At 42.3% G+C, this 13407-nt stretch overlaps 1 protein-coding gene across 1 annotated transcript in view; it reads left to right on the top strand.

Moving 5' to 3' along the window:
• Positions 1-3599: 3599 nt before the first annotated feature.
• The window catches only part of LOC121637299 (carbohydrate sulfotransferase 11-like), a 35582-nt gene continuing 25774 nt past the window's right edge, over positions 3600-13407 (top strand). The window contains exon 1 of the mRNA XM_041981354.1: positions 3600-4105. Coding sequence (XP_041837288.1) covers positions 3922-4105 — 184 coding nt within the window. The 5' untranslated portion in view covers positions 3600-3921. The remainder of the gene's footprint in view (positions 4106-13407) is intronic.

Below are 13407 nucleotides of genomic sequence, written 5' to 3'. Positions count from 1 at the left end.
CTAAGACCAGGAGACTGGATCATAGAACTCCAGTCCTGAGATCTTTACACTGACATCTAAATCCTGCACCGGAACTTTTAGTTCTTACATTTTATCTTATTTTATTTTAGATTTGTGCAGCTTTTATTTAATCACACACACAGACACACACACACATACAATTATATGTATGTGTGTGTGTCTGTGTGTGTCTGTGTGTGTGTGTGTGTGTGTGTGTGTGTGTGTGTGTGTGTGTGTGTGTGTGTGTGTGTGTGTGCTCTTCACTGCTTCTTCTGCTTTTTTAATGTTTTATGTAAAGCACTTTGAGTTGTCTTGTATAAGAAATGTGCTATACAAATAAGTCTGCCTTGCTTTGCCTGTCTTTGTGGTCATTTTACAGCCTGTGTGCAGCCATTATAAGTCATATTTATTCTGCTTTGCATTTATCTTTTTAAGTGACATTTGCAGGCCCAGGTGTTGTGGAGCTGGTCCCGTATAAGCCCACTCAGTAATCCCTGTTTACCGCTTCCACTCAGACCAGATTGAAACTGGCAGCTTTTTCCTTACCAAGTCTGCTTCTACAACCTTTGACCATGTATTGACTTTGCTGGACAAGCTCTTGTCTGATTGGCCAGCTACTAGGGGAATGTGCACTGACTCGTGGCCAGTACTAACCTGCTGACCTTTGGCCATCATTCTACACTTGGACTGTAAACAGTGACAGACTTCACACCGCTTCGCCAGCAGGTCTGAGGCTTGATCAGTTGCATGCATCCAAACCCATCCTGACTTCTCCCATGGATCTGATTTGTGACGCCTGAGATGATGGACGTAAGGAATGTGAGGAAGTCAAAGGTCAAAAGCAGCTCGGCAGGAGCTCCCTCCCATTCCAATTAGCTGAAGCTGGCTTCTTGTTCTGGGACTGATGGAGCTACAAGATGCTGCACGCTTCGTTGTTTTAGGGCTGAAGATTCATAATGAAAGCAGACGTATCACACCTCTCACTAATCAGCTTGCTGCAGTCATGTGCTCTCTCCTGTGGAGGCTTAACTCCCCATGATGCCTTCATGTGATCTTTTTTCCTTTTTTCATGGTCTCATATTTTTTGATGCTTGGCAGGATGTGCAGGAGCCAAAATGGATGTAGAGGTCACAGCTTGGTTTAAACCTCTTCCATTTATTTTCATGTTAGCAAGATTGTGTGACCAGAGCTTCCTGCATCCTGGAAGTACTAGTTTTATTCTGCCACTAGTGTTGCCTTCACTTCCCACGTTTTCAATTTCCACCTTAAGTTCTTGGTCTTTTTCCAGCTTCTCGTGTTCCTTCTTCTAGATGTTGCTGCCATTTAAGATTACTACTTCTATTACTATCGCCTTCTTCTGCTACATGTGAGTGGTTGAGACCCTCATGTAGTAGTTTATTACAGGAGGTCATCTTCCTTATATATTCCTGGATCTTTATTCAAATACAATATATTTGTTTTATATTTTTACATATGTTTATTTATATTTTTGCAGAAGCTAGCTCTAGGGACGTGGAATGTCACCTCCCTGGCGTGGAAGGAGCCTGAGCTGGTGCGCACGATTAAACGGTTCTGGCTAGATTTAGTTATTCTCACCTCAACGCACGGCTTGGGATCTGGAACCACTGTCCTTGAGAGGGGCTGGACCCTCTTCCCCTCTGGAGTTGCTCCAGGTGAGAGGCTCATTGCCCCTCGACTTGGCGCCTGTATGTTGGGGTTTACCCCGGTGGACAAAAGGGTAGCCTCCCTCCGCCTCCGCAAAGTCACCTTCAGCTAAAAGATACATTTAACTTCAAACCTTTTTCAATAATAATAATGTATTACACAGGATAAATAAGTAAAATAATATATTACCAATTATACCTCTGCAGCTATGTGAATAATCCATAAATATGGAAGATACAACAAGACATTTACGTGGAGGCAACTGTGGGCTAGGAGCTACTCGACCACTACCATTCAAGCGCTAGCTGCTTGCTGCTAGCTGCTTGCTAATGGCACTTGGCTGAGAAGAGCTGCTAAGAAAAGTTGCTGAAAATTCATGTAAGGTCACATCCACTTTATTAGTATTTTGCAAGATAAAGCAGTGAACTCGTTGTCATGTCCAAGAAAGCAGTTGGAGATGGTTTGAGCTTTGTGACATGGTACATTACCCTGCTGGAAGTAGCAGTCAGAAGATGCCACACTGGTCGTTAAGGGATGAATACTCAGGTACGGATATGCCTAATATATGACTGGCTTCCCAGGTGTCACCTCAAGAATAAACGCTCAGATTCTAACAAACATTCAATGTAAAGTGACCTTTACTTGGATAAAGTATAGGTGTCCAAGTGCATGCATGTAATCTAGCAGATGTTCTGCATCAACGCTATTACATTCTAGATCGTAATGCAGCATTTATACGTCATCATCTTACAAACCTCCTACATGGTGATAATATTAGTCTGTCCAAGCTGTTTATATTTTATAAACAAGATGTGAAAGTCATAAAACCACTAGATGTGATGGCTGAAGCTAAACAGCTAATAATGTTAAAGAAATACTGATAAAACTAATTATTTAGCTTTATTATTATTTGTTATCATTGAAATATAAATCTGTGTAAATCAATCCGACAATCGCAGAGTCATCTAAGAACGCAGCTGTCCGTGTTGTGTCTGAAGTCTGCAGTGTAGAGGGTGAAGAGAAACGGGGCCAAGACCATCTCCTGGGGGGACGTCTACGCTGTAAGTCAGCAGGTCAGACACAGTCCCGGCCTCCCACAAACTGGGGCCGATTTGTGAGAGGAAGGTCCACCCCAGCCCGCTCCAGTTTGGCTTTCAGGAGCACTTTTAGGAGGCTCTAAGGATTATTTAATAAACAGTTATTTCAGTGGTTTTTAGACATTTTGAGCCACATCCCCAAGATAAAAAAAGATGGTTAAAATAAATTAACAGATTAATTTAAAAAATTTGTCTTTTTCTATAAATGCATTAATTTTGACAGCCACAATAAAAGTTGTACAATATACACCTCCCCCTCATTTCGTTTAACTTTTAACCTTTCGGGTCAAAATAACTATTAATACCCAAAGATTGATTTGTTCTGCAGTAAAATGTGAGAGATCATTCTTTGTAAAAACATTTAAAAAAAATGTTTTAAAATACATTTTTTACTTATTTTTTTCTGCAGAAAAAAACAAAACAAAACAAAAAAAGATCTTAAACAGACACAGAAGGACAATTTAAAATACCCATACAGTGAGGATGGTGCATAAAATACCATAAAAAAACAATAAGACTATTATATATAAAAGACTTGACCATTAAAAATGTCATCATAAAAACGTGATCACAGCAAGTCAACATGAGATAAAAGGACAAAGAAAAAGTTCAACCATAAAATGAGTAATCTCTTCTAGACTCGCTCCTGACAACACTGTTTTGTTTACACCTGTGAACAGCATCAAACACATTCGTTCTTACAGATATTACTTGTTTTATTTGTTGTCTAATTAATAAACAAACTATATCATTGGTCAAAAATTTTGGGAGTTGAAACCATGCGATGCTTTAAGTTTGAAGAAATGACCGGAAGTCCTTTCCATCCAACATGTCGGCTGCTGCTTGACCATTTTGCTCACCCACTGGAACCACGGGCTTCTGGGGAAACAGGGGTTAACTGTCGGTTCAATGAGATACCTCTCGGTCTTAAAAATCTCCCCTTTACAGAGACAGCGCAGTTCGGACTACAGCCGCAGTAATGAAGCCTGCTCCGCAGCCTCGCGCAGAGACACCACGGTAACCGACAGACACGACAGACCGGCGGCGGGGTCTGTTGCCCCGGGTGCTCCTTGGTTTGCTGCCCCTGCGTCTTCCTGCCCCGGACATGCGAAGATGTGCAGGATAATAAAGGCGCGTCAAAGATCAGGGAGCCGGATCGATGCTCTTATCGGTGATCAAGGAGACGCGCAACGCGACGGATTTTTCGCGTGAGCTCTGGAAGAATTCGGTTCGGCTTGTTGGTGTCAGGATGAGGAAACCCAGAGTGATCCGCATGGTTTTTGCCTTGAGTCTGGGATGTTTCATTATGGTCATCTTTTACTTTAACAGCAGTCTGAAACCAGGTAGGAAAAATCGAATGTATATCTGATTAAACGTGTTTTCTGCTCACCACCACCATCGGAACACAAACCCATTGGTCCTGTTTGCCTTGAGCACCAAACTCCATTCAGGTTTGACAAATATTTAATCCGAGTCCTCCAGATTTTCACCAGCAATCTGCAAATGATTATAAATATTTAAGTGGTAGTTAATCTCATCTATCGGCATAAAATGCGCTTAGAAAACTGAGAATTTAACATTCAAGTTGTCATATTTTCCTTTTAACAGCTTAGGACAGAACAACCTTATGTATGCTGATATCCTTATTTACACACACAGAAACACATTGGCCTTTTTTTGCGCACAACTCATCATCTTAGTTGCCTAAACTATCAAGCCCACTAGTGTTATGTGGAAAGGTGATTATTCAGCACAAATGAGCAGATTTCTCTGCTTACATGATTGATTTTTGCCATTCTGAAATGGCCTGTAATGTTAAGTCATGTGTGCTGTCAACCCATGCTCTAATTTCCCTTCTGAACTTAAGATTAGTCAGCAACAGTTTAACTGCCCAACGCATTATTGGAGTGTTTCCTCTGATCTACAGAGGAAGGGCGGGATCTGTTGCAGCTGCTGGATGTGGGCTTGTGAGGTTGGACCTAAGATCTGCCTCCACCTCTCCCAGGTTTCACTCTGCCACATACAATAGCCTCATTCAGACATGTTCGACCATGTCAGGGGCCTAAAAGGCATATATAGCCCATACTGTGAGAGAGGACTTGCTTACAAGAGAGCTCAGTTGGTTCTGGACTTGTGTGATCGCTCCATATTTATTGGAACCCTATGAAAGACTTGTCTCATGTGAAGATCAGAGGGACACCACACCATCAGGGGTCCATTACACGGCTTGAAGAGATTTTTCTGAAGGTTATTAACCCTTAAATCTCAGCTAGATTGCTTATATTGTCAACAGTTTCTCAGGAACGGTAGTGTGTAGCTCTGTGGGGTAAACTGTGATGGATAGCTACCCTTTAGGTGATCCATGGAAGTTTTCCAGACATTTCTATCCCGTCCACGAGGTTTACAATCCAGCCACTAAATGTAATTTTTATTCAGAGACTCTATCTGGTAAATCCACAATGATTATCACATTTCCATCATAAAAAGATCACTGACCTCTAATTAGATCTGGACATGATGATGAAGCCACTTCCTGTCAGACTTTCCACCAATCGGAGAGCTTAGATTGATGGTAACGTCCAATCAGGAGCAGCCAAAGATCAACCAGTGAGCAGAAAGTTCTATGTGTGTGTGAAAAGAAGAAAAATAATGCCCCTCTATGGCTGGAATAAAGCCAAGAAGACGTTTCTGATGCACGGTGGCGCCACAAAGCAGCTGAGCTGGAGTTGGTTTAGTGAGGATAGCAGGTAAATAGTAGCAGGAATAACTGGAAATGAGGAAAAGTGGAAACATGGAAATAGTTTCTGTTGTGTGTTTGTTTCAATAACAATTTTTTTTCTCCTGAAAGCCAAAACTTGAGAGAACGATGAGATGAGAAAAGGCTTGGTCACTGTTGATCTGTGTGTTATTTCTACAAAGTTCTGTTAGTAATAAATTCTGCTTTCTTCTTCTGGTCGGCCTTTATGCTGCTATATCTATTCATACATTCATTTTACATCATTTTACCTCAGAATCTGAGAGCTGAGAAACATCATGTCTAATGCTGACTGGTACTAAAAGCTTCAGCTGCTACATGTTTTTTCACAAAAAAAAAAACAAAAAAAAAAAAAACAGATGGACCAAAAATAGTAAGAAAATTAAAAAATGGCTCAGGGTTTTAAGGGTTAAACGTGGATGGGGTTAAAGAAATTCTAAATCCAAGAGCTTTTCTTCTTTCTTTCCCACTCAAAGCTTTCAAGGAGTTCTTTTCTTATGTTTTAAATGGACCTTTAACACATCCCTAAAGTCTTCATGGAAGAACTTCCAGATTAATGTTTTTATGTTAAATTTTATCGTATCTTCATGCCTCTCTTCTGAGAGGCGTAGCAGACATTTAACAGGTCTTTGAAAAGGGAAAGCACAGGTGTGTTTAATGGTCCCAGAGGGTTGGCTAGGATCACGACTTAATGGGACAGTGCAGAGTGCCATCGTTACCATTACTGGTCACACCTGCTGCTCTCCGCCAGTCAGACTGGTCGGTTTATGGAGACGTCTGAGGCTGGTCATTTTATGGTCATTTCCTTTTTTCATTTCCCACATAAATGTCTTCACCCCCAGGGATGTTTTGCTGGTTTTTGGACCACTTGGTCTTTGGTCTCGCCCCACTACGTACAGTGTGCAGACACCTTTGCTTTCCATGCCTCATTGTGCAGAATTTCTCCTTCAGAAAGCTGAGCATAAAATATATTAATGAGTAGGAAATTAAAATAACATACAAAATAATTCTTTAAAATGATTCAGTAATGTACAAATTAAGACAACGGAAATTTCTGATGTCGAAGGCTCGAAGCTTGTCGGGGATCCTCTTGGTCCTCATGCAGGCCAGACAGGAAGGATCCACCGTCTTCTCCAGCTGCTTCTTATTAAATAAGAGCTGATCTTAAACCAGATATTCTTGTCTGTTTTACAAGTGGTTGACAACAGTTTCCAACGTGCGCTCTGTGTCTGATGGTGGGAGTGTAGCTCACCTGAGCATGCACGTTGCACAGCATGTACAGACATGGCATGGCGTAACTACATGTCAGCACGAGAATAAGATCAATAAAACCAGTCTGTTTAGTTTCTATAATAAAAGGACAAAATTCAAACCTGTTCTAGAGGAAAGGGAACCTCAGATTACTGCTGCTGGTGCAAAATAAAAATAACCTGAATAATAAAATATGTGAAAATAAAATCATTCAGTGGAAAAATATATAAGACATGAATTGAGTAATTACAGAAAATAAAATAACTTCTAGGACTGGACTGGTGGGGGTTGCTGTTGGGGGGGTTGGGATGTCCACATAATATAATGGTGGAGGAAAAACTGGGTTTTGTTAGAGGTTCATGAGTGCAGGTCCCTAGTTCCAAAAAAGGGGAAAAAAATCACAATAAAGTAAAATTCAGCAGACTTGACTTGAATCCTCCTGGTGTACTTTAATGCTGATAATGTTGAATTCAGCAGCGTTCAGAGGAGATTTCTAAACATTGAGATGGATATCGTGTATCGGGATGCAGCCAGAAAATATCGTGATATCAGTTAAAGGCCCTGCGTGGCTCATGCTGGTCTCAGGTTGCTGTTTGGGTTTTGTTTTTCGTCTGATTTCCTTTGTTTACAGCCCATGGTGGGAATTGGCAGCGTGCTAGTGCGTGTCTTCGTCCTTTGTTATGAAACTGGCCCGTTTGTTCTGAGTACTGATACTTTGTGTGCTGTGGGGTCCAGAGTAAATATCATCGGTGTGTGTTGGTTTTCTGTATGATGTTATTTTTATGCTGCCGTCATCTGTGGTGAATTTTTATGTCTACAGGTTCGCTTATTTCCTCCTCGTGTGTGAATGTTGTTTCTGGTGTTGTCAGTGCTGTTCAGGGGATCTGTGAGTTCCTGTGTGTTTAATTTTGTGCACAAAGGAAGCACGTTGCAACCCCGTCATAACTGTTTCGCCACTTCACTCTCAGAATTAATCAATTAACAATATGCCCGACTATAACCTGCGAAAGTCTCCATGGAGCACATACATGCCTGTGGCTACAGGTGAGCTAATGGCTAATTTAAGGAGCCACTAACAGATACAGCAGGAATATTTTCACCAGGATGAAAACTCACAGTTTGTCAGTGATGAACTCGTCGTCATCCACAGAAAGCAGGAAGTTATTCCATTAATGTGACGACTGGACTGAATTAAAAGAAGCTGCACATCAGGCAGAACTCCTCTCACTAAGAAACATGGAGCAGAGTAGTGATTAGGCTGCAAACTCCTCCGCTCAAGGATATAGGTCTGTCCTATCATGTGTTACTATTATTGGCCTGTCCAATGCAGACATTAGAGCTTGTGCCATTGTCATGTAGCCATGCTCTGGATCTCCTCTTCCAACAACATGTCTGCCTGTTTGCAGTCAGAGAGCGTGGCGAAGCCTTCCGTTTGCCTGTACGTTGTTCCTCTGTAATGGAAATATGTGGATTTTGCAACAAATCTTGGTAATTGGGTTTTGTCATCAACTTTCTACCACTGCAGGCAGTGTGATGTCGTTTTTATGTATTTTTGGTGTTCCATAGATCCGTGTAACCTGCGTTATTTTTTTGCTTGTCATTAATAGTTTGAGATCAATATTTACTCTGGACATCTGAACGCTCCACTGAACACAAATTATCAAAACAAACGAGCCAGTTTCAAAATGGAGGAAGGAGGAAAAACATACCCAACACACACTCTTATGCTGCCAGTACCCTACATTACTAGTCCCCAACCCTGGTCCTCGAGTTCCGCCGTCCTGCAGACTTTCAATGTTTCCCTGCTGCAACACACCTGATTTAAATTAAATGGGGATGCTGTTTTTTGAGCCGGAAGCTGTCAGAGCGGGGGACTAGTTACAGTACGGTGGAGGAGTGTCTGGCAATCCGGTGGTCAGTCAAGGCCCTCCGTTACTATTTGCTGGAGCGCCCCTATACTCTCTGTTCGGACCACGCCCCCCTGCAGTGGCTCCATCGTATGAAGGATGCCAGTGCCTGGATAACGCGGTGGTATTTGGCTCTGCAGCCTTTCCGATTCCAAGTGGTCCACAAGCCGGGGGGAGCAGGCTCGGCCGGTTGTCCCCCTGGCCTGAGTCAGGCGTTGGGGGTGTGTGGTGGTGGGCGTGGTCCTGGCTCAGCTATGGGAAGGAGAGTGAGGCTGTGGCGCAGCAGGTACTGCAGATTGGCGCAGCTGCAACACATGTCTAATCCTGAACTCTCTGCAGTAGCGTGCTGGGGCCTCGGACAGGAAGGACCAAGAGCGAGGAGGGACGGCTGCTTGTGTTGGTGCACCAGTAAGTGTGTGTAAAGCTTACTGAGTGGTGGTTGCTGTGCCGCGTTACAGCTGACGTAGCGAGTTTGCAGCTGGCGGATCTGTCAGGTCCACCAGGTTGGACATGTCTAGGAACAACAGCTGATAAGTGACACATCACAGCGGTCGGATGATGTTTGTACAGATGCCCGTTGAAACGTCAAGGAAAAATTAACATTTTCCACCTTAAGTTTGTCTGAAATGAAAAACTGAATATATTTTTTTTTTAAAAAGAAGACAAAATTAACCTTTCTGAGCTAAGTGTCATCAGGCTCCAAGAACCAGAAAAACCAAAATTCTGCTTCATGCCTGAAAACCATCATAATGAATTCTGTCTGAACTTTGCTGTCTGGCCCTCCAAAACTTCAGTCCACCAGGATTAAATCACATATACTGAAAAACTTCTTTTCCTGCAGTTGTGTGAGAGCAGTTTCCTGTTTAAAATCACTGTTTTCTGCCTGGTTACATGGATTTGATTGGACAAAGACAAGCGACAGTCATTCTGTCATGGATATTTCCCTCTTTACTGGTAATGATTGGTGAGATGGATGTAAACATGGTGACAGTGTAATTTTACTAGATCCTATTATTAAAATTAGGGTCAATCATGCAATTTGGCTGATCGGAGCCAGAGATATGAGGAGAATTTACCCCTCCTAATTCAGGTTTGCAGAAAGTATTTACTGTATTTTCATGTTTTTGCACATGTAAGCATTATGCATGGAACCATGGTTATGTGCAGTGTTTTAATCCACTTTTTGTCTACTTTTGGATAAAACAGCATCCCATAAGACACACTCCACTACAGAAGAAGTACTGGAGATGATTTTAAAGACAGTGGGACAGAGCTGTGTGTCCCAGACTCCTCATCACATGACCAGGACCTCACTCAATGCCACTTCACATCAACACCATCAATCTTTGCACAGAGTCCTGGTTTTCTGGAGTTTTTTTTCTCTACTGCAACAAATTTACAAAGTGGTTATGTCCTATAAAATGCACAAAAAAAATATGTGAAGAGAAAATCCTTTGTAAGAGTTTGGAATTGCAGAGAAATAATCAATAATCAATCAGAAACCCCCGAAACACACTCAGGGCTTTGAATCTTGCCACAAAGCAGAGAGTTTAAACTTTCCCTCAAGCACCAGCAAACTGTCAGGCGTCCATCTGACTAAAAACTTGTTGAATATAAAAAGTAAGGGGAAAAAAAGCCCATGATGACAGCTGAAGGAGGGAGTTGAAGCCTGGTTGATAAAGAAAATAGTTTGTCATTAGTGAATGCTGTTATAAAAGCCTGTTTGAATGAACTTGCAGTACAGCGTGTTTCAGGCATTTTGTCAGCTTTTTATGGAAAATAAATTGGTTTCAGTTGGTCCTTTCTGCATTTGGAGCTGTTTAAACTCCCCTCCTTTGCTCCATCTGGGGTAAAGGTTATGCTGGGTTTTTCTTTTCAGAGACTATATAAAGCTGCATGAAAGCAGCCAAATAACAAAGGAATGCATTGCAAAGTATAAAGTTAGTAGCTTACCCAGGTTAGAAAGGAGTGTTTTTTAGCAGGTTGTTTAGCGTTCTGGGCTAACTTTCTAAAATCGTGATAATTACATGGATGCTGGGTGGGATTACTAGACATATCCTATGTGGACATGAGTTTTAGTTATTTCTCCTGCTCTCTTCTTCTCTCTTTACTACAATGGCACCTGTAGTTCCTCCACAATCTTCCCTCAGACATTGGTGCTAAACAGGAGGAAGGCTGTGTGGTGCAGCTTGCTCAGGAATGTGGTGTCATATTTTATAGCATTGTCAGGATCTTCCTTCGCAGTCCTGGAAGTAAAAGCGTGGAGGACTGATTTATAAGTTGCCAGTAACACTACAGATACAGATGTGGACTGACAGCTATCATGTAGTTCTAGCTATTAAATCATAAGTAGCGCCTATTTTCTGGCCTCGGGGCAGCTGTCTTCATCACTTCCCACCCACTCATTCCTTCCCTGTCAGGGCTTGATGTGCAGCTATGACGGTCCTAAGAGCAAACGTTCATCACGGCAGCTTCATCGGAGCGCACGCAGCCATGAATGACTGTTTAAAACTTTTAAGTGTGGCATTATCAAATAAAGCCCAGAGCAACAGATCTGCAGAGGAACATTGTGTGACCTGGTCTGAATTTTGAGTTTTGTGGAGCTGGATGTTGAAATCAAGTCTGCTTTCCAGCTGCTGTCAGATCTGCTGCCATCGTGGGCTGTCTGTTGACAGGTCGGCTCAGCCTCTCCGCCTGCCAGCTGTATATTCACAACAGCGCTACAGGAGCTTACCAAACAGCCAGTACTCTCACTGTTTTCTCTGAATTTCATTAGCAACATCTGCCATAGGAGCTGGTTTTTATGAAGTGATTTGCAGGTTTGTCCTTGCACAGTTGAAATTGCTCAATAAGTTGTCCAGGATTCGTTAAGAAAGCCTTCATGTGAAGCCTGCGTCTCCGTCAGGTCTGCAGATTTCTTTGAGGTCATAAAACAGACGTTTATGCCCACTGTTGAGGCTGTCACAATTATGAAAATGAAGTAGAGAAATAATTTTTATTCCTCTTTTCATTTTTGTGTTGGTGGCTTTTGCACATCTATTTATTTTTTATTTTTTATTATTTTTTGCTGCAGAGCAGTAAGTAAGTAGTTTGGTCCATAGCAGTGATTTGTAATAAGACCAATTTTGTCTGCACATACCAGAGACGGGGACTTTATCTGGGACTCTGACTCAAATAAGTCACATTTGCAGTAGGGGTGGAAATTTCAGGCACATCACCATTCAAGTCAGTTACGATCAGATGGTTGCAGTAGGATTAGAAAACCGTTACTGATGCATCTTTTTCCCTGTGTGACTACTTTACTACCACTACTTTCTGAGTGGAAATGTGTACCATGGTTTCTCATATTTGTTGTTAGAAACAACACCGAAAAAAACTGGTTCATTTATTGGTAAATGCAGGACATCAGTGTAAAACATGGAGCTGCCTCAGAACATAGGGGTCTGGGGTTGCTCATATTTCTATCAGCAAACAAGTGTTTGGACTAAAGGTCAGTTTTCACTGTGTCCTAGTAAGCCGCTTTTCGGCTGCATCGTGGCCTCCGGAGCTCATCATGGTCGCTATAGTCATTGGTGTGGCTTACACAGGGCACGCCACGGCGCAGAAGCGTCCCAGAAGCGTCTCGTCATGCCTCTCCGCTAAACATACACATTGGTCTGTTTTTGATGGAGCACACTTCCATGACTCATCAAGCTCAGCAGTTTGGATTGAGCCACACAGGAAATCAGACACAGAAGCAGTGTAAAGCCTGGTACACACAACGGTTTTTGGGCTGCTTTTGTCCCAATTTTGCCTCTTCCCGACCTCGGACGGCAAATGCCCGATCATCATGAGATTTCCCTGTCCAATCATCATCTGGTGTGTGGAGTGTTACGAGCCGATTTGTCCCGATAATCCGCTCCGAAACGAGTCGTAGCCGACAATCGGGAATATTGAACATGTTCAATATTTCAGAGCCGATTTCTGAGGAACGCCAACGACTCATGACTTGTGACTGTGTGGATGGTGACGTGGTACAGAATGTAGCCAATCAGAGAGCGAGCTGGCTGGGGAGCAAGGAAGCAAATAAAGTCCGTGTTCACGCCGTCTCCAGTCTGTTATTTTTTTCTCTTCTGTATTTGTCTGTTAACAATAGTCCCAAGACCACCATCATTCCCTCGCCTTGTATATCCTCTTCCATGATGCGTGTTGTGTTTTCCGGTTGTTGCCATGGTTCTTCTACGTTTCAACGTTTGTCTGGCTCGGAGGACTAGATTCTAACTGGTAGCCGGACAGCATCGTCATGTGTGTGTTGTTCTGTGATTACATTTTTAGAGCCACCACACACAATACAATCAAAACCGATGATTTATCTTCACGTGTAAGGTCTCGACCAGATAAAAAAAATCATAAGATTAAAAAAAATTGTTATGTGTACCAGGCTTAAAGCATCCAGTATCTTTCTAATCTTTCCTGGGCAGATTTGCGGTTGGTGAACTACGTAAACATGTATGTAAACACTATGACCTTTAATAGGTCAGGGTGTCTCGGGGTTTTCTTTTTTTCTTAATATCATGTAGCAAGAAATGAAAGAGAGCCAATCAAAGCAGAAATGGATTATAAGGCGTGATGCATGCCTCAGCTGTTTGTATAACAGAAAGTAATAGGGACAACTCAGGAGTCTCTGGATATTGGTAGGATCTTTTAACAGGATCAGAAAGAGTCTGCATGCATGCCTATAGGATTTAAAGAG

This window comes from Melanotaenia boesemani, chromosome 3, assembly GCF_017639745.1.
Source record: "Melanotaenia boesemani isolate fMelBoe1 chromosome 3, fMelBoe1.pri, whole genome shotgun sequence".
In the NCBI taxonomy this organism is placed as follows: Eukaryota; Metazoa; Chordata; class Actinopteri; order Atheriniformes; family Melanotaeniidae; genus Melanotaenia; species Melanotaenia boesemani.
The sequence above is the reverse complement of the archived record's forward strand: the minus strand, read 5'-3'. Positions and strand labels throughout refer to the sequence as shown.